At 41.9% G+C, this 20,992-nt stretch overlaps 1 protein-coding gene and 1 pseudogene across 1 annotated transcript in view; one reads left to right on the top strand and one right to left on the bottom strand.

Annotated features, from left to right (window-relative positions):
• The first annotated feature begins 6,534 nt into the window (after positions 1-6,534).
• Positions 6,535-20,992, top strand: part of Muc13 (mucin 13, cell surface associated) — a 34,940-nt gene continuing 20,482 nt past the window's right edge. Inside the window, exons 1-5 of the mRNA XM_046457934.1 lie at positions 6,535-6,605; positions 10,333-10,884; positions 15,071-15,193; positions 16,417-16,523; positions 19,402-19,457. Coding sequence (XP_046313890.1) covers positions 6,554-6,605; positions 10,333-10,884; positions 15,071-15,193; positions 16,417-16,523; positions 19,402-19,457 — 890 coding nt within the window. The 5' untranslated portion in view covers positions 6,535-6,553. The remainder of the gene's footprint in view (positions 6,606-10,332; positions 10,885-15,070; positions 15,194-16,416; positions 16,524-19,401; positions 19,458-20,992) is intronic.
• Positions 8,998-9,709, bottom strand: LOC124101784 (acidic leucine-rich nuclear phosphoprotein 32 family member B-like; annotated as a pseudogene).

Raw genomic sequence — 20,992 nt, 5'->3', positions numbered from 1 at the left:
TCTTTTTGAAGACCAAAGAGGTTAGGAATATATGTCCAGTGATTGAAAGTCCATACACTGATGGTGTGCAGTGGCGTATTCCTATAAACACAGCAACTCCAGACAGGAGGATCACAAGTTTGAGGCCAGCCTTGAACTTAGCAAAATAAAAATTTAGAAAAGGGCTGGGAATATAGCTTAGTAGTGAAGAAACTTGGGTTTAATCCCTGGGTTTAATTCCCAGTAATGCAAAAACAAAAGCCATTCATTGGTATTTGAACCTCCATGAGTTCTTTACATTGTGTGTGTGTGTGTGTGTGCACGCATGCTAGAGAGAAAAAAGAAGTCAACACAGAAGAGCTCAGCTCATCCTGCCAACCCACAAATTAAGCCATATTCATTTTTCTGTTTCCTTCTAGCATTTATCTTTATAGAGGCACTTAATTAGAGAACACATACTATGGGTTCTGTCTTTTTCACGTGCTATCCTAGAAGAATCAACTTGCCCTGTTGCTGTCTGTCATGTTCAGCATCCTAACTCATGTGATGTGGTTTTATCTCCCACTGAGGACAGTCACCAGGCGTAATCCTCTGTTGTTGCATAAACTTGTTGGCAATTTTTTTATATTAAGTGTAACACTGCCCCAAACATATTGTACATACAATTTTCTCTTTGTTTGAAATTATTTCCTTATGATAAAGTTGTTCAAGAAGTGAATTTCTTAAGAGTGTTTTTATAGCTCTTAATAACTCTTGCCAAATTGCTTTTGAAGCCATATAGCAATTGTAATCATATTATTTGTACCTTTGCTAGAGTTGAATATTTATATGTATATGTATTGGTACCAGGGATGGAACCCAGAAGTGCTTAATCACTGAGCCACATCCCCAGCCCTTTTATGTTTTATTTAGAGACAGAGTCTTGCTAAGTTGCTTAGGGCCTCACTAAGTTGCTGAGGCTGGCTTTAAACTTGCGATCCTCCTGCCTCAACCTCCCAAGCTGCTGGGATAGCAGGTGTGCGCCCACATCTGGCTTAATGTACACATTTTAAGAGTTTTAAAATATTATCTCATTATTGTTTTCATATTTGCATGTCTTTAAAATGAGTGAAACGCTGAGTATTTTTCTCACCTTTTTTTGAATCATCTGATCATGACAACCACATTTGGAAAACAAATGATCAAAAGCACTGTCAGCATGAAGACTCAGGACTATGTCTTGTTTGCTTTTCATTGGCTGTTCCCTGCACCCAGAACAAATCAGAGGGCATTCATCCACTCATTCTTTTATTCCATAAATATTTGCGGAGCCCTTGCTATCTGCCAGCTGTCCTGGGTACTGAGATCAGGAAGTGAACAGGGCAGGGACAACCAACAACTAAACTAACAAAAAGACAAAGTAATGTCACACTGTGATGAAGCTTACGGAGGAAACTAACTGGGGCTGGGGAGAGTGGGTGGGTAGGGCAGCTCCTTTAGATAAGGTGATTAAGAAAGACCTCTGCCACCATTCTCCTGCCTAATGTTCCCATGACTTCCTGTTACTGCACTCAGGATGAAACCCACACTCCTGTCAGCTGCCTGTAAGACCCTGGGATAAGGCTCCCATCTGCCTCTCTGACATCACCTCCTCCCAATCTCCTTGTAAATTAGGGTGCTCCTCAAACTCGCCAGATTTGTTTCAGCCTGGGGCCTATGCCCTCACCCTTCTCTTTGCCTGGAATGCCCTTCTCCTGATAGAACCTTCTTTTCCATATCAGGCCTAGTTCAGATATCAGCTCCTGCAAGAAAGTTCTGCTGGCCATCCTATTTAAAGTAGCGTCTCCAACCCCACAAGTCACTATCCCATTATTGTGTTTTATTTCCCTTATAGCATTTATCACTCTCCAAAATAATTTTATTTCATTGTTTGTTTTCTGCTGACCCCTATTATCCATCAGCTCATGGAAGCACCAGGAGAGTAGAGATATCACCGTCCAGCTCACGGCTTCATCTGGTGTGGAGATGCCTAGAGCATCGGGTGTCAACTGACCAGCCACCTGAACTTTATTCATGCAGGGTAATCAAGAGCCACAAAGTTAATCTCAGTAGATGGGAATGCAAGGGTTGGGAATGGTTTTAATCAAAGCATCATTGATTAAACGTTTAAATTGAGAATATTGCTTTGTTTCACAAACCCTGTCTCTGGGAATGGCTTCCTGAATTAGAGAGGCAAATGCTCATCAGTTTCATTTATTATCTAAATCTGATATTGACAATTAATAATTGTGAAAGTGGGAAGACTATACATATGCCTCTACCAAGGGGCTAATATTAGAATCAAATAAGGGCTTAAAATCTATTACAGCGCTTGATTCTATAGAAAAAGAAAAAAATTCTATGGGCTTGGTTATTTTAGGTGGGTCATAATCCTCCAGAACCTTATCAAGGTACTGTGGTGTTACAGAACCAAAGAAGCTAAAAAGGGGCTCTTGACAGATCCAATTCCAATCCTATAAGGTTCCAGTCTCTCCCTTGCTGAGTTCTAGCATTCTGTCATAGTCGCTTACCTCAAAATGCCTCTATCCACCTGTTGCTTTGATTCTTCATTACGGAGGAGGAGGTGAGGGCTGGACATCTCTATTGGGCCTTCCTAGAATCCCCAAACTCCAATCCTAAATGGCTTTGCTATAGCTCTCTTTATAACAAAAAAGATTATACAATCTGTACAATTAGGCACTGATTTAGATTAATGGATATACCCCATTCCTTTTCATAGTTGATAGAATCATCCATAAAATACCCGTGAAGAATAGTTCTCTGGTGAACAGGCAATTATGCAAAGTATCTATAGAAAAATAGAATCTATACTCTTAATTTACAGGTGAATATTGTAGCTGAGTTATGCTAATAAATATAACCTCTTTTTCCTGTGCAGGTTTTGAATCATGTGAGAAGACAAGGGATATGAGGTAACCTATCGTTTTAGTATATTATTAAGGAGTTTATTTTGAAGAATGTGGCTTAGGACTTTTAAATTCTGAATCTTGTCTTCCCGGGCATGAACCACAGGAATATTCAGGATCTAAGGTGAGTTTATTGTTCTGAAACAACTCTCTACTCCTCATGTAGGCTAAAATGCATGAAGACATATCAAGAAGCAGGATTGTGGCCAGGCTGAGCTCCCTCCACCACGAAGCACCAGCAATGGGGAAGATGTATTGCCCCTAGAGAGAAGCTCTGAACTCACCTCTGATTATGGAATGTTGAAGTCTGGTGTGGGTTGAGTTAGGAGGTGACATAAGAAAGACTGGTTGCTGGTTCATACTTTCAGGACTGCTTGACATTCTTGTTGCTCATACTTTTCCAGGTAAGGCCAGGAAAGAGTCAGGGATCCAGATGTTTTGGAGTCCTCCATTCCTTCCTGGTTATATTGTCCTATGCCCAGCAGAGAAGTGGTATAGACAGCCATGGTAGACTTTGGCATTGATGTAATATGGTGACATTTGCAGAAGCTGGTCATAGAGTACAGTGAGCATGTCTCCCCTGATAACTAAACTGAAGACAGGAAAATTGCAATAGGCTCTTGCTGGCTTAGGAGATAGGATTGAGACCCTCCATTTGAGATCCTATGCTAATTATGTGACATTAGTCTACATTCAGTTTTCCTAGGTTCCTGGTTAAACTTTTATAAAGTAAAAGTAGTAGGTTGAAAATTCCCTGTAAAAATAATAGAAAGGAGAAATAATTGCAACTCTTATATAAAGAACTCTTACAACTCAAAACCAAGAGAATCAATTCAATCTAAAAATGGGCAAACCATTGGAATACATACGGAACAAAAGAAGAGAGTTGAGAGTCTCCTAAGCATGTGAAAAGATGCTCAAATCCTTTGCCATCAGGAGATAGAAATTAAAACCAGAGTGAGATGCCAGTACACACCACGTAAAGTGGCTGATATTATAAAGACTAATGACACAAAGTGTTGGCAAGGATTAGAAACAACTGGAAATCTCATATACTGCTGATGAAAATGTAAAGGGTACAACAAACTAGGAAAACAGTTTGACAGTTGATTAAAAAGGTAAACACAAACCTATAATATGATGCAGCCATTCCACTCAAAATATTTACCCAAGAGAAATGAACGCATATGCCCACATAAAATCTTATTCACGAACACTCATAACCGTTTTATCGATCAACGTAGAAAACTACCCAAATATCCATCAACAGAGGAATTGATAAATAAACTATAGTACATTCCATACGATGGAATACTATTCAGAAGTAAGAAACTACCACATGGATGAATCTCAAAATGATTACATTGAGAAAAAGAAGCCAGACTAACAAAATCAAACCAAACCAAACCCAGAACAACTGTATGAATCTATTTATATAAAATTCTAGAAAATACAAACTAATCTACAGAGACTAAGTGAATCAGTGGTTGTCTGGGGATGGGGTTGGGAAAGGGATAGACTGCAAAGGGGCAAGAAGACACCTTCAGATGTGATGGGAATGCATCTTGGTTGTGAGGTAGTTTCATATCTGAGTATATCAACCCAACAAAACCCACTGTACTGTACACTTTAACCGGGTAGTCTATGGTTATAAATGATATCTCAATAAGTTAGTTTATAAAGAAAAGAAATAATAATAATAATAATAACAACAGGTCTTTGGTGTGGCACACACCTATAATCTCAGGTATTTGGGGAGATAAGGAAGGAGGATTTTAAGTTCAAAGAAAGCCTGGGTAACTTAGTGAGACCCTGTTTCAGAATAAAATTTTTTAAATAAATAAAGGCTGGAGAAGTAGCATCCCCAGGTTTAGTGGTAGAGCACCCCAGTAACATCAACATAGGCATCAGTTTAAATCCTGGTGCCAGAAGTCACTCATGTTGAGAATGTTTGATGTCACATCATGGGCTTTAAAAGAACAAAAATATTTAAAGGGACCTTTCAGCCCTAAGAGAACAAAACCCAATCTGTTTTTTTTTAATATTTATTTTTATGTTTTAGGTGAACACAACATCTTTATTTTATTTTTATGTGGTGCAGAGGATCGAACCCAGTGCCTTGCGCATGCCAGGCTAGCGCGCTACCACTTGAGCCATATCCCCAGCCCCCAATCCGATTTTTAAGCAAATATTTTTGGTTATAAATGGACACAATAATTTTATTTATTTATTTTTAAATGTGGTACTGAGGATCGAACTCAGTGCTTCACATGTGTTAGGCAAGTGCTCTACCCTGAGCCACAACCCCAGCCACCCAATCCTGTTTTTGAATGGAGACTTTTGGGACAATAAGGAGCTAACCTGCTGGGCAGTAATCTAATTTTTAAAATCTAAAGTCAGAGTTAAAACTCAAACTGGAATCCACAAGGTGTTTTTAGTTTCTATTCCTCTGGCTCTGGCTGGGGCTGGGCATTGGGAGTGTTGGGGCCTCTTAAGGACAGAGCACTGGATTTAAGGCAAGTGAAAAAGCTGGTTCCTGAAACACAGTAAGAGGCCAGGGGCTGAGGAAGAAGGGGACGGGTGAGGGAACCAGGGGTAACCCCACCACAGGAGCGGGGAGGTCAAACAGTCTGTCCCAGTTCTCCTCCTTGATGGCACTGTATTTTCCCTTCCTTGGCTGTCACCCACAAGCCTTCAGTAAAATGAGATTAAATGCTGCAATTTGATGTGAACAGCATTTGGGAACATGGTTTGGAGCCTGTGTCCAGGCAGATAAACAACATGAGAGCCATGGAAGCTTGGAGATGTAATTATAAAGTTGCTAAAAACTGATCATTAGAGAGGCATAGTGCCAATGGTCCACAGTGAAAGGGAACAAAAGCCAAGTGACAGTTTGGAGAAGTTTCTCAGAGATTCTCAAGACTACCCCTGGAGAAAATCTCAAAATGACTGAGAAAGGTGTGTGACCTGCAGGGCACATAGTAAGCTCACTGGATTCTTTCTGTTATGCCTGCCCTCATATCCAATTTTTAAACTTTGATTTTGTGTTTGCTCTTCTTTTTGGAACACAATGGGAGTGACTATGTTATTGAGTGTTTAAAGAATGGTGTCCTTGCCTGGTGCAATGGCACACACCTGTAATCCCAGTGACACAGGAGGCTGCGGCAGGAGGATGGCAGGTTTGAGGATAGCCTCAGCAATTTAGTGAGTCCCTAAACAATTTTGCGAGACCCTATCTCAAAATAAAATATAAAAAGGACTGAGGATGTGGCTCAGTGGCTGAGTGCCCCTGGATTCAATCCGAAAAGGTGGTAGCGTAGGGATATTTGGGGATATAAAGAATTTAAGCAAATTCACCTACCATGGACCTTTTAACAACTTTGAAATAGATTTTGAAATATCCTGACTTATTTTGAACTCTGACTTAGAAAAGTAATCCATGAGGCCAGGTTCCCCCAGTGTATCTCAAAAGCTGGGAAGAGCCCTGTGATATATGACCGAATCCTGACGGCCAATAGCCTCTGACGTCAGTTAATGACTGGACTTTGCACCTGAAAGAGAGTTAAAACCCAAGGTAGTTCAGGAGAGGAATCATTTCCTCCTTGGATTACCAGGCAAGAGCAGCTAAAATGAAAGCCTCCATGTCTCTGGCTTTTCTCGCTCTCCTTTTCATCAGCTTGGGTAAGAAATGTTTTGTTTTGTTTTTTTTAAATTGTAATTCTTCCAACATGTTTGTCATCATGGGATAGAATCCAGTAGGTTTTCCTGTCTGACTCAGCTCAAAGATGCAGGCATTTTAGTCTCCAAGGGGCAAGACAGAGAGAGCTGCAGCAAACCGTCTATGAACTAGGACTTTGAGGATCAGAGATTTGTCTGAGACTAAATAAGAATGACTCGGTCGTCTTCCTGGGCCCAGTGGTCTGCCGTAGCATTCTGGATCTGTCCTCTGAATATAAGAGGGACAGCCACAGGAAAAAGCCCTCCTTTCACCAAGGTCTTTGTGTGTACTAAACCACAAGGAGCAATTGCAACATTGATTAGACTGCAGACAGGTGCTTCTCTTCTGAGTTTGGAAGGGCTCCCTGGGGGCCAGTGGCAGGGAAGGCCACCTGTGTGTCTGAGAGGTGAGGGTTTAACAGCTTGAGTTTGCTTGCAGAAAGAGATGTCGTGTTGATACGTCAGAAAGATGAAAAGAAATTGAATCTGCTTTAGAGAACTGGAGCGACAATGTCAGGATTTGATTTTCTAAGATGTTCCCCCTGCTAATAGGAGGAAGGTGGGGAAAACTATTCTCAGAGGAGGGGCAGGCCTCACCAGATCTGCCTGTCAACCCTGGAGACAGCTGTCATAACCAAACCTTCAGGTCCAGTAAGAACTGGTGAGGTCTGTATGAGTTTCGTGAGCCACTGCTAAAGGAGGCTTGACATATTATGTAAAATATAAGAAAGGATGGGTGGATAGGATGGGAAATTTGGCTGAGAGGGGTGGGGAAATGGCTAGAGATCAGAGAATCAGGAGTTACTCATTCTCAAGGTCCCTTCTGGAGCAGGGTAGGGTGGGGTGGGGAAAACATGGAGAAGACTTTTCTTGGCTCACAGAGCCCTGGGGAAGGGCTCAGAGCTCAGCGGATCGTGTGCTCCAGAGTGAGGGCAGTTATCCAAACACCATGAGCTGCTAATGAGCTCTGGGGTGCCTGAGCCTCAGATCCTCCCTATGGAGTAATAGAGGAGATCTCCCTGTCCTGAAGAGTGACTGGGGCAGGTAAATGAGAAAGGTGTGTGACCTGCAGGGCACATAGTAAGCTCACTGGATGCTTTCTGTTATGCCTGCCCTCATATCCAATTTTTAAACTTTGGTTTTGTTTTTGCTTTTCTTTTTTTAAGTTATACAAGTAATGCAGACCCATGTAACAAATTCAGACAATACAGATGTGTATGAAATAAAAAGTGAACATCTGACCTGCCCTTCTATCTATCTGTCCCGATTCTAGAAACTCAAACCCAGAAGACTACTATTGATAGTTTTGGTGATTACGACGGTTTGTTTCTTGTGGGGAGGAAAAGGGGCAAAAAGCTTCTTTTTCTAGGAAATATTAAGGATTTGGCAGATGTGGAAGGAATTATTATTTCAAACATGAGTTCCATCTCAGAGTCCTAACAACCAAGGGCAGGAAGTGCCTCTTGCACTTTCCCATTCTCCCCAGCCCCAGTTCCTTGCATAGACTTTTCCCGCAGTAACCCCTTCATAAGAATGGACTGTAAAGATGAAGAGATGTGCAGAGAATATTCAAAGTCCCTTTACAGGCAAAACTTTCCAGGTTGTTTTTGCTTTCTTCGAGTGATAAGGGCTGCTTTATTTCACAGCATCTGATTAGTAACTTTGGGAACCAACATTTCTTAATATTGAAGGATTTAGGGGCTGGGGTTGTGAGCTCAGTGGTAGAGTACTCGCCTAGCACATGCAAGGCCCTGGGTTTGATCCTCAGTGCCACATAAACATAAACAAAATAAAGGTATTATGTCCAACTACAACTAAAAAATAAAAATAAAATATTGAAGGATTTAGATTTGTAAGAAAGGCATTTTATTGTGAACTACAGTGAGCTTAGAATAGAGAAGCGGATGTTCCCTGGATGGTGGTGGTTGTGAAATATTCTCTAGGAAGAGCCAGATCAGGGCATACTTTTTCTTTTCTTTTCTTTTTTTTCCCAAGATGTTAAGATTTTATTTACAAAGCTTTTTTGTGTACAGAAAGTAAAAATGCTGTTACAATCTCGGTGTAACTGGTAGCCACGGATGGTTGACTCACCAATCACAGTTATCCATGCTACAGCAAGAGTCTTACACAAAAAACCTAACAATGCTTACAATTTTGTTGGGGCAAAGTCCTCAAGCTTGGTGATGGATTACCAAGAGGGACTGAAAGGAGGAAGGCGGAATGTCACAGGAACTATTCTTTGGCTCTTTGGGTGGGTGGGCGTCCTGGGGTTTGTATCACAGCTACCTTTTTTTTTAAAACAGCTATCAAATCCATGAGCAGTCCAACCAATACTGAACAGTTCTGTTTTTGCAGTTTATCTGGGGTCTTCATCATCTTCTCCTTCATCATCTGTTTCTCTCTTCCTCTTTTCACTTTTCCTGCTTTCTTCCTCCTCTTCTTCATCTTCATCTACTTCTCCATCATGCCCAAATTCTTCTTCCTCCCTGCTGACTTCATTTTAATTGTCTTCCCCTTCTACATCTTCATCTTCTTCTTCATCAAACTCTTCCTCCTCACCATCCTCATCTTCTCCTTCTTCATCCTCCTCCTCTTCATCCACACCATCCACCTCGGCATCTGAGTGGGGGGAATCTTCTCCATCACAGCCGTCCAGGGAGGTCAGCTGGGGCAGGAGCCTGAACACACTCTCTGTGAAGATCAGTGGCTTCACAGTTCAACAGATCCAGGCTCTTCAGACAATCCAACTGTTTCAAAGGTTCCAAAGTGCTGATGTCTTTCAGTTTATTTCCACTTCAGTTTCGATGTGTGACATTTGGAAGTTTTTCTGCTAATATATCCAGACCTCCATAGATTCTATTGTCACTGAGCTCAAGCTTTTTCAATTTAGGTAGCTTTGGGAGATTTGAAACTGAAATCAAGCCTACATTTATTCAACTGAGGAACTCCAAGTTCACAAATTCAGCAGTTAAGCCCTCAATTTTTCCATCATTTGATTTGCAATTGTCCAAGACAAGTTCCCGAACAGGTTTCTTCAGCTCCAGGTGGATCCTCCTCTTCAAGTCCATGTTCCCCTCATCCCCTCTCTTCAAACTTAACTTTCCGTGGCCCGGACAGAGCCGGCAGAGGCGCCCGGCCTGCGCGGCTAGGGCCGTCAGAGGGGGTTGTAACAGCGCCACCTTGTGGCATCTTCAATTATCTTCACTGAGAATTGTCAAAAATATTAAAACCCAGGTTGACAGCTTTGCGTTATAGGCTTAAAAGATATTACTTCTTGGATACTTCTCATTTTAATAAACATTAAATCTTTGTTATATTTTCCAATAACATTTCCAGTTTTGACTGTTTAACTTTATTTTCTCTTTAGAATTAGTCCTGTGTTTCTATTTTCTTTTTCTTAATAAAAATATTTATTTTTCAGTTGTAGTTGAATACAATATCTTTATTTCATTTATTTATCTTTATGTGGTGCTGAGGATCGAACCCAGTGCCTCACGCATGGCTGGCGAGCATGCTACCACTTGAGCCACATCCCCAGCCCGTGTGTTTCTATTTTCAATATACTCATCTTTATTAGTTTTTCCAGAAAAGAGAAAGTTGAGTACTAATTAGTACTAAGTAATAGTAAGTGCCCTTATTTATTTAATGTGCTGACTTCTGAAACTTGGCACCTTTGTCTCTTTATTCACAGCTATAGCAAACAGTTCTTCCATAGTGCCCTCCACCAACGCAACAGAAGTGCCCTCCACCAACGCGACCGAAGCGCCCTCCACCAACGCGACCGAAGCGCCCTCCACCAACGCGACCGAAGCGCCCTCCACCAACGCGACAGAAGGGCCCTCCACCAACGCGACCGAAGCGCCCTCCACCAACGCGACAGAAGGGCCCTCCACCAACGCGACCGAAGCGCCCTCCACCAACGCGACAGAAGCGCCCTCCACCAACGCGACCGAAGCGCCCTCCACCAACGCGACCGAAGCGCCCTCCACCAACGCGACAGAAGGGCCCTCCACCAACGCGACCGAAGCGCCCTCCACCAACGCGACCGAAGCGCCCTCCACCAACGCGACCGAAGCGCCCTCCACCAACGCGACAGAAGGGCCCTCCACCAACGCGACAGAAGGGCCCTCCACCAACGCGACAGAAGCGCCCTCCACCAACTCGACAGAAGGGCCCTCCACCAACGCGACAGAAGCACCCCCCAACACTGGTTCTACACCTACACCACAAGTGAATTCCAGCGGTAGGTACCCTTTCTTCATCAGAGACCAGTACTCCCAAACGTTGGTAAGAGTGCCCCCTCAGTGACTCCTCTCTGAGGGCACATAACAGTTGTGGAGCATGGTAGTTAAGTGTGTGCTGGTGAGAGAGGGAAATAGGCATAAAGACATTAAGTTTCTTTGCATATGAACCATGCACTTAAAACCTCAGTCACAAGAGCTAGTAGGCAGAGACCCTAATACATTGCCTCAGTTCCATCCTGTTCTTTTCTTCCTGCTCATCCTACCTCAAGCTATTTGCCAGATGTAGAATATTTTTTATGAACTTGATCTTTGTGAAAGATACTCTGGGAAATTTTTGGACACAATTTCAGGCTTCTCTGAGAAGCCCAGGTTCAAATAAGCACTGGCTTCCAGCCTTATTGTCTACCTAAGGACCAAGTCAGTGCTACCCTGACTTCAGGTCCTTGCTAATCACAATTTGGAAATTGAACCAAGCCACAGAATTTAAACCTGAAGAATGAGAAGCCAAAGAACAGCAGTGCTCAGACAGTCCTAGGCATGACCAGACAATTGTCCAAACAACATGTTTTGGGGGATACTGAAAAATGACAACTGACTTTAACCTGAAGTTATTGAAACAGAAATCACCTGTCTCATTTCCCCAAGCTTGGTCTAGAACAGGTGCCAGAAACTTAAGCAGCAAAAGCCCAATAGAAACTATTTCAGGCTTTGTGGCCTATGTAGTCTCTGTTGCAACTGCTACACTTTTTAACATGAAATCAGACATAGTCAACACATAAATGAATGAGCTTAGCTATTTTCCAATAACACTGTGCTTGTAAAACCAGAGCATTGGTCAGATTGGTCAGATGTGGTTCATGAGCCATAGTTTGCCAACCCCTGATTTAGAAGAATCCTCTTACTTTAGAACTTGAAGAGTCTAGATAAACCATGTCCTCCTCAGATAGTGAATCTGAGGACCAGTGACTTGTCCAAGGTCAAAGATCAAGCTGGTGTCTTCCTAAGCATCTTTTTCTCCTCTCCCTTCCTCTTTGTCCTCTTCACCACCCCCCTCCTTTTTTCAGCAGGTTCTCACCAAATGGCCCAGGATGACCTTGAACTTGTAATCCTGTTGCCTTAGCCTCCCAAGTTGCTGGTATTAGAAGCAGGTGCCTCTTTCTCTACACATATTTCTGATGGCTTTCCCAGTATTTGTTGGTAAAGCTAAGAAATGGGTGATTAAGCAAAGAAAGTCCAGATCCTATATCTAGACTATTCTCAGATTTCTTACACTTGGAGGGGTCATTCTAAAGTCTGCAGGTGGCTCACAGCTACACCATCAGCTCTAGTAGAATCAGGAAAGGGAGCATCTCTGAGCTGTTCTGCTTCCCCAAACATCCTCTCAGATGAAGGCAGTTTTCTGTGTCCTGGCCCACCACAAAGTGTGGCATATGGGGCAAATCATGTCTCTCTTGGTATTCATTTGTAATAAGGTGTGACCAAACTAAATTGTCACCAAAATCCCTTCCAGCTGTAATATCCTGTGACTTAATCAATTCCTGACTACAGAACAAGCTAACAAGCCTGTCCTTCATTGTTGCAGAGAAAGCACACCAAGAATGACTTGTCTGGTATCTCCAGAAAGGAACTGCACTCAATTTCTTCCCTAGGACTTTCCAAATTCTCCTTGAAATTTGTCTGAGGCTTTTTTTTTTTTTAAAGCCATTTACTTTACTTAGAATACTGGTTCATGCTTTTTTTTTTTTTTTTTTGTACCAGGGATTGAACCCAGGGGTGCTTAACTGCTGAGCCACATCTCCAGCCTTCACCCCCTTTCTTTTTTTAATGATTTATTTAGAGACAGGGTCTTGCTAAGTTGCTTAGGGCCTCACTAAGTTGCTGAGGCTGGCTTTGAACTTTTGATCTTCCTGCCTCAGCCTCCCAAGGCACCAGGATTATAGACATGCGCCCTCACACCCAATTCTTATTACAGGGGAGATGATTACTCTTGTTTATGGGGTAATGAATGTGCCTCCTTTTGTCCCATATAGCCTATATTTTTTCTTCTCCCTTTAAAAAATTAGATTTTATTTTCAGAGCAATTTTAGATTCATAGCAAAATTGAGAGGAAGGCATGGAGGTCTCCCACATACCCCCTGCCCCTACGTATGTGTGTTATCAACATTGCCCACCAAAGGGGTACATTGGTTACAATAGTGGCCCTACATTGACACATCATTAAGAAAGACCGTAGTTTACATTAGTGCATTTATGGGTCTGGATAAATGTTTAATGACAGCTGTCCATCATTAGAATATCATATAGAGTAATTTCACTGCCCTGAAAGTCCTCTGTACTCTCTTTCACTTGGTAACATGCATGTCCTCTGTCTTTTCATGGCTCAATAGCTTATTTCTTTTTAGTGCTGAATAGTGATCTAGTGCCTGGATGCACCACAGTTTAATCCCTTTACCTACTACAGGACATCTCAGTTGCTTCCAAGTTTTGGTAATCATGAATCAAAAGCTGCTGTCAACATCTATGTGCAGGGTTTTGTGTGAGCATGTTTCTAACTCCTTTAGGTAAATACCAAGGAGCATGATTGTTCAATCATATGTTGAGCATGTTTAGTTTTGCAAGAAACTGCCAAATTGTCTTCCAAAGTAGCTGACATTTTACACTTCCTTTGACAAAGAATGAGAGTTCTTGTTCTTGGTGAGAACTCCACGTTCTCACCAGAGTTGTTTGATTTATTATTTAATTATTTATTTACTTTTTGCCATCTGAAGGATCAAACCCCAGGGTCCCAGGCATGCTAGGCAAGTGTTCTACCATTGAGCTACACTGGGAAGCCATTTAATTTTTAAATTTTATTTATTTATTTATTGGTACTGGGGATTGAACCTAGGAGTGCTCTACCATCCCCAGTCCTAGGCTGGCCTTCAAATTGTGATCCTCTTGCCTCAGCCTCCTAAATTGCTGGGATTACAGGCCTATACCACTGTGCCCAGCTGTCTATTTTTTTTAATAAAGTAAGTTAGGATCATGATTATCAAAAAGGCAGCTCCAACAGGGCAAAATATGTGCAATAAAAATAAAATCTCCCTTCTATCCTAAACCTCTAAGCCCTCAGTGGCCACTTTCTTGTGTCTTCCTCCATAAATAATCTATGCAAATACAAAGCATATATATTTGTGTGTTTGGGTCCCCTTTTTAATCACAAAAGAAAGTATGTTTCACATAACACATTATATACATACACACACACACACACACACACACATAACTGTGTATAGCTTTTTTAAAAACAAACTAGCCTATCTACCATAGGTTTTTAAGAATCTCAAGCTGTCTCCAAAGGGTATCAAACACTTAAGCTATCCTGATATCAAAATTCAGAATTCTTCCTGATGGAAGTGAAGAAGCTGGCCAACCAAGATCAACATTTGGCCACTCACTGAAATTCCCTCCTCAGATCTCATCAATTCTTTGGAAAGAAGGAAGACACTGTACCCTGCCTGGCCCAGGAGTCTTGTCCACTGGCACAGAAGCCATTGCAATATAATTCTCACCATTTTTCAAGGCATCCACTCAGAAAGCCAGAGGCTGGAGTGTCCCCTCACCACCTCCCTTAGACTGTCCCCTGGGTTCATCCACGTTTCCTCCTTTACTATCTCATTCCTTTCCTCATGAATATGTACACCAGGCATGGTAGCCAGACTAGGACATCTAGTTCCTTTTTGGAGCTTCTTGAGTGTTCCCTCCCTACAAAGCAATTATTCACGCCATCCTAAAAAAAAAAAAAAAAAAAAAAAAAAAATGACCCTTTATCCAAATGGTTTTGGGGGGCCTGACTTAGCATTAGAGAACTAGGTACTGAGGTTTTGGAGGGTCCTGGAAATCTGAAGATTCCCAACTCCTGGGAATTAGAAGGCTCTATCGATTTCTCTTTCTTCCTCAAGCAGGCCTTTGTCCACCAACCTGTAATCTTTGCCATCGATAAGCTCTTGGCCTCAAATTTCAGCACCAAACTCCCCAGAGACAGAAAGCTGCATTGGTTTCTAGCTCTCTTAAGAGTGTGCTGTGGAGTCACACAGCCCGGGAATGGAAACCACCCAGGAGGGAGGCATGAGGATTGACCTCTGTGTTTCTAAATGTTATTTGCTGTCATTTCTGTGGACTTCTAATGTCTTTCTTCCATCTAAGTTTCCAGCGATCCTTGCCAAGTAAGACCCTGTGGAGGTGGTGCTGCCTGCGTTAACCTGTATGACAACAATTTCTGCCTGTGTACGGAAGGGTTTTACTACAGCACTTCCTCATGTCTGAAAGGTGAGTGGCCAGGATGTGCCAGGGCAGGGCTCCATCTCCTACCTAAAGTGGAATAGAAAACTCAAAACCATGGCAAACAGAGAGGCTCCAGAATATGAGAGGCAGAAGAGAATTGGAGGCAACCAAGGCCAGACAAATAGGGAAAGGGTCTCCTTTGTCCTGAGTGACTCAATAGGAGAGGAGAGGGACCAGGTCAGATTTGCGAGGTAGGCCTAAGGGTCAGGGGTGCCATCTGCCATTGGAGGGAAACTTTTGTGGCGACAAAATGAAGTGATAACTGTTGAAGCCCCTGGAAAACTACTGAAAGACCACACAACTATGAAGTATTAGTCTACAAAGTCCTATTACAACATGGGGACAGCAGAAAAAGGTGACATGGCTTGGTCTGTGACTGTGGCTCAGTTTTCTGGCACAGGATCTGCCTGTTCCTTGATAGCAAAGCCCCCTATTAGAGTGTAACAGCCTTCTAGCTCTGGAAATTAACTTTTGAGGACACAACAATATACTCTTACCTTCATATGTTTCTGGTTAGATGACCTGGTTGCTCTGAGGCTCAAGGCCTGTCTGTCTGAAATACACATTTTTTTTCTGTTTAATAAATGAGAAATATAACATTTTGCCACATCAGACCATTATATAGGAAATGAATGCATTGTATTGCCCACAGGAGTTAGGGATATGCCAAAAGCCAAACAAAATCCATATTTTTAGCACTAAGAATTTCATTTCTGGGAATCTGCTCTACGTAAATGACTCCAGAAAAGGCTTATGCATAAAGATGTCCATTGCAACCATCCCCCTGCCCTTTACACAATGAAAAGTGTCAAGTCCAATAACCACCACCACAAATGACCACATCAGCAAAGGGGACATATATTTTATAGAATGTTATGTAGACTTTAAAAATGGTAGTTATGAAGATGAGGAAATGATTTGAAAAACTTGTTGATGTAATAATGAGTAAAACAGTGAGGTATGTTATAAACTTCGTATTATAACCATGTAAACCTTGAGGGGTGGAGGGGGTAAGAAATATACCAAATGAAAATGGCCAAGCTAGGTTAGGGGGTATGATGAGTAATTTTAAAAAAATACTTCTAGTCTTCCTGTAGTGTAATCATGTAATGTTAACAATTAAAATAATAATAATCAGTGTTTTATAACAAAATGGAAATGGCTCTCTTTGTGTTAAATAGTACAGAAAGATTCTGCTTGATTTTCAGGGAAGACATTCCCTGGAGAGATTACAGTACGAGTCCAAGAAACAACTGATTTGGACAATAAGAATTCTGAAGCCTATGAACACTTACATGATGACATAATTAGCTTCGTAAGTATTTTCTGTAAGTCCTTTCTGTAGAAGTGTTCTTTGTTCTCACGCTGAGCTATAGAATGTGGGACTGGTCTTCATGTGGGACACACTGGGACAGTTTTGTCAGTTGTTAAATAGTGAAACATACCCCTCCTGGTTGGTGGGCAGCTACTACCACTGCCCTCTTGCTCAGATCCCCTTCCTGAGGCCCTGGGACCTCCCTGCTGGGCTTGTACCTAGAGGCAGAGCAGCTAACAAGGCAGAGGGTCTAGGGAAGCCTGCTCCTGCCATAGTTTTAAATGGACAGAAAATATAGTGGCGTCTTAAAATAAATTATTTCAGAGTGGGCTGGGATGTATCTTAGTGGTAGAGCACTTTCCTAGCATGAGAAAGGCCTTGGTTTTAATCTCCAGTACTATAAATAATTTAAAAATGCATAAAGAAATAATCATTTTGGACTGGGATTGTAGCTGAGTAATACCTGCTTAGCATATATGAGACCCTAGGTTCAATGTCTAGCACTGAAAAAAATAAAATAAAATTTCCACATCATGGAGAGAAAAAAAATTAAAGATTTTTTTTTCTTTGCTTTTCACATTCAAATTTGCATGTATTTCTGTACTAGTCTGGCTTTTAAAAAAAACTATAGGAGGGATTACATCTGAATTTATAAGTGTTATATTTTCTTTCCATTGTCAAAAATATTGAAATGAATCAGTTTCTTTTCAGGTAGATTCTTATGTGTAGGGTGTGGGCATGGAGAGAGCGGGAATCTCTATTCTGGAATCATATGTGTTAGGCTAGGAAGAACTTGCAGGCAACATCTCACCAATATTTCTCAAAGTTTAATTTTAAAGGGAATAATACCAGCCTTAAGTATTTCTTAGGTCTCTAGTTGGGGAAAAAGAAAAAAAAAACTTTAATTTTGTTTTGTTTTGTTTTGTTTTGTTATTGGGGATTGAAAGTGGGGGCATTTTACCATTGAGTTACATTCCCAGCCCAAAACAAAACAAAAATGTTTTATTTTGAGGCAGGATTATTATTATTATTATTATTATTATTATTATTATTATTGCTGAGGCTGGCCTCAAATTTGTGATTCTCCTGCCTCAGCCTCCCTAGTCTCTGGAATGACCGGCAGGTACCACCACAACCTGGTCAGTAGAAAAATACTCTTGAAGACTAAATTCTTGTTCTATGATAATATCTTTCCACTTGAAATTATATCAATACAAAAGGATTTGGTATTATTTTAGAACTGATAAAGTACAAAAAATTATTATTGAAACGATTCCACAGGTTGTGCAGCAAGAGCTAGTGTTCCAGGCTGCACAGCCAGTACCTAGCAATGCTAAAACCCATGGCCTCGCTGTCACAATTTTGCTCCTGCCCCTTCTTTCCATCTGCATGATGGGCCATCTTGCAGTGACTTGCCCTGTTATCTTGGATCAGCATCCAAATTTGCCAGCTTAGGTGATACTTCGTATATTGTAGGTGAGAACAGCATCATGGTCCTACTACCAGGGAACCTCCAGATTGCCTCGAGTGGCTTTATTGAGCACTACTGCTGTGGCCACCACGTTCACCAGATTTGGCTTTGGGTCTGAGTGTCACACACGCCCTCTCCACTTTACAGGGCTTGTCCCTGATCTTCCAAATCAGTTTACAGACTTGAGCTCAGCCTCGGCTGGATATTCCTGGAGGAACCAGTAAAGAGGTGGAGCATTCTCATAGTTTCAAAGGGATCTTTAATCCAAAAGGGATATGCCGGAACTCCCTCGAAACCCCTGGAGCAGAGTTAGGAAAACTGAGACAACCTAACTTCTTCAGGGCTGTCTTAATAGACTTACGGGACAGTTCCAGATCAGGCCATGAGAAGTTTTCTAGGGTCTATTTTTTACCCTGTTAGGGTAAAAAACAGACCAATTGGGCAGTCTGCAGAGGGGTTTGGGGTTTCTCAGTGGGGGGCCATTTTTGCATTCTACAGGCAAGATCCTAATTCTGAAAACAGCCCTGCAGGGGAGATAGTACTATTATGCCCATTTTACAGATGTGGTAACTGAAGATCAGGAAAGGTGAGTTACTGACTGAAGGTCATCCATTTGATTAGTGGAGGAGGTCGAGACTTGAACCCAGAGCTGCCTGCCCACAGGACTGCCTCTGCTTCTCCTCACTTGCTGACTGTGGTGCCAGCAGGCCTGTGTGGACAGCTCCTGTCTTCTTGCCCAACCTGGCAGCCACAGGTTAGGAGATGCTTCCTCAGAGAATGACATCGAAGGAAAAAAGAAGAGGAAACACATTTTCTTTCATATTAGATACTAATTTCTCAAGCGTTTCTTTGGAATTAAGAGATTTCTTTGGAATGAAAGGCTTACAAAACCAGGTGTCTCTATGGCACTTGCCTCTCTCAACTCCACAGCATGCTCCCCTACCTGATCACAAGACTGAGAGGGCCTATCTTTGTCATCTCCAAGTCCCCTAGCATAATGCCTTGGGCAAGGGAGGCAAATATATGTTCCTTGGATAAACTGATAAATGCATGAAGCACATATATAGATAAAACTAACGAATACACAAAACTTAAGTCAAAATAAGTCACCTTTATTTTTTTTTCCAGTTCTGGAGATCAAACCCAGGGCCACACACATGCTAGGCAATCACTTTACTACTGAGCTACAACCCCAACCAAGTCACCTTATTTTTAAGAGTAAGATAATTGATTTGGCTAAGTGTTTTAGGTTTCCATCTTTTTCCTGGGTAACTCTGAGTTATATTAGACTCTTTCTACTTCATAGCAAAGATTACTGTTAGCAAGCAAAGAATTAATAATTTGTTGTGATAAACCATATATATTTAATTTTTTTCAACTTGTTTTTAAATCTGTTCTCTGCCACAGTTTCAAAACGTATTTGGCCACTCTGATTACGGACAGACTGTGATTCTTCAAGTGAGGTAAGTTTGCTATGGGCCAAAGGGGTGCTTTGGAGGCAGTGTGTGTTTGCCTCACTTTTGGTCTTCTCTTGAGTTTCTCATGTGACACTAAGGCCTTCTCGTGGCAAGTCGAAGTCAAGAAGGGGACTTTGTGCATTGCCCCTGCGTTTTTTTTTTTTTTTTTTTGGTTTTTTTGTAGTTGTAGATGGACAGCATGCCTTTATTTTATTTATTTTTGTATGCCGTGCTAAGGATCAAACCCAGTGCCTCACACATGCTAGGCAAGTGCTCTGCCACTGAGCCCCAGCCCCAGCCCTCGCCTTGCCTTTGACTCTGGCCAGGACAGGCAGGGTATGGCCTGGAGAAGGAGGATGCTCATGGCTACTTAGCAACTGGAGCATGTGGTCCCAGGCATCATCGGCACCAGTTTGTTTGGTCTGATCCCCTCAGCTGCAAACCATACTTAGTCAGTCCCTGGGATGTGCTTTCCAGGATGCAGGGAGAAGTGGCTCATGGTCATCTCCTCTCTCATATGGGGTTGTGAGGGGGACAAGAACACTCAGATCACACACCTGACTTCTGAAGGGCCCATAGTGAGCTCTTCCTGCTCTAAGAACAGCACTTATTTGTGCACTGAAATAAATAATGACAAATACTCAGTGCTATTTTGGGACATGAAAAGGCAGAGGATTCTCAGGAAGTTAACAATTCTACCTGTGTTCTTTAATGCATATTAATATGCAAGAAGTCAGGCCAAGGAAAGAATGCTCTGAGATGAATGAAGTTGTGCAGAAAAGGAAGCACAGTGTAATATTTATGTTCAAAGTTTTTTAATTGTATTTATTCTGTGAGTTATGTCAAATCCTTTGTGGAATATGCCAGTATACATATAGACAGCTGGGCCTCTGTATCTGTGGATTATACATTTGAGGAGTCATCTGGAAATAGAAAATATTTGAAAAAAAATTGCATCTGTACTGAACATACGCTGACTTTGTCATCATTCCATAAACAATGTAGAATAATAGTGATTTCCATAGCATTTACTTTGCATTTGGTATTATAAATAATCTAGAGATAATTTAAGGAATATGAGAGGATGTCTGTAGATTATATCCAAATACTAGGCCATTTTATATAAGGCACTTGAGCACTTTCAGATTTGAGTGTCCACCAGGGGACTCCTTCCAAGGGTCCTGGAAGCAATTCCCCCAAAGATACTGAGGGTATGTATATGTGTTAAAAGTTTCAGAGAGCTGGGTGCGGTGGCACATGTTTGTAATCTCAGTGGCTCTGGAGGCTGAGGCAGGAAGATCATGAGTTCAAAGCCAGCCTCAGCAAAGGCAAGGTGCTAAGCAACTCAGTGAGACCCTGTCTCTAAATAAAATACAAACAAGGGCTGGGGATGTGGCTCAGTGATTGAGAGTCCCTGGGTTCAATCCCTGGTACCAAAAAAAAATCAGAGAAGCCTTCCTAAAGATGGTAGATTCTGAGCTGGGTCTTGCCTGGGGGCAATTCTGACTGGCAGGCAGAGGTACAGAGTTTGCATGGTCAGA

This window comes from Marmota monax, unplaced genomic scaffold (assembly GCF_021218885.2).
Source record: "Marmota monax isolate L192 unplaced genomic scaffold, Marmota_monax_Labrador192_F-V1.1 WCK01_AAM20220418_F8-fsc00052, whole genome shotgun sequence".
Lineage (NCBI taxonomy): Eukaryota > Metazoa > Chordata > Mammalia > Rodentia > Sciuridae > Marmota > Marmota monax.
Note: the sequence above shows the minus strand (reverse complement) of the source record. Positions and strands in the feature narration are given on the sequence as shown.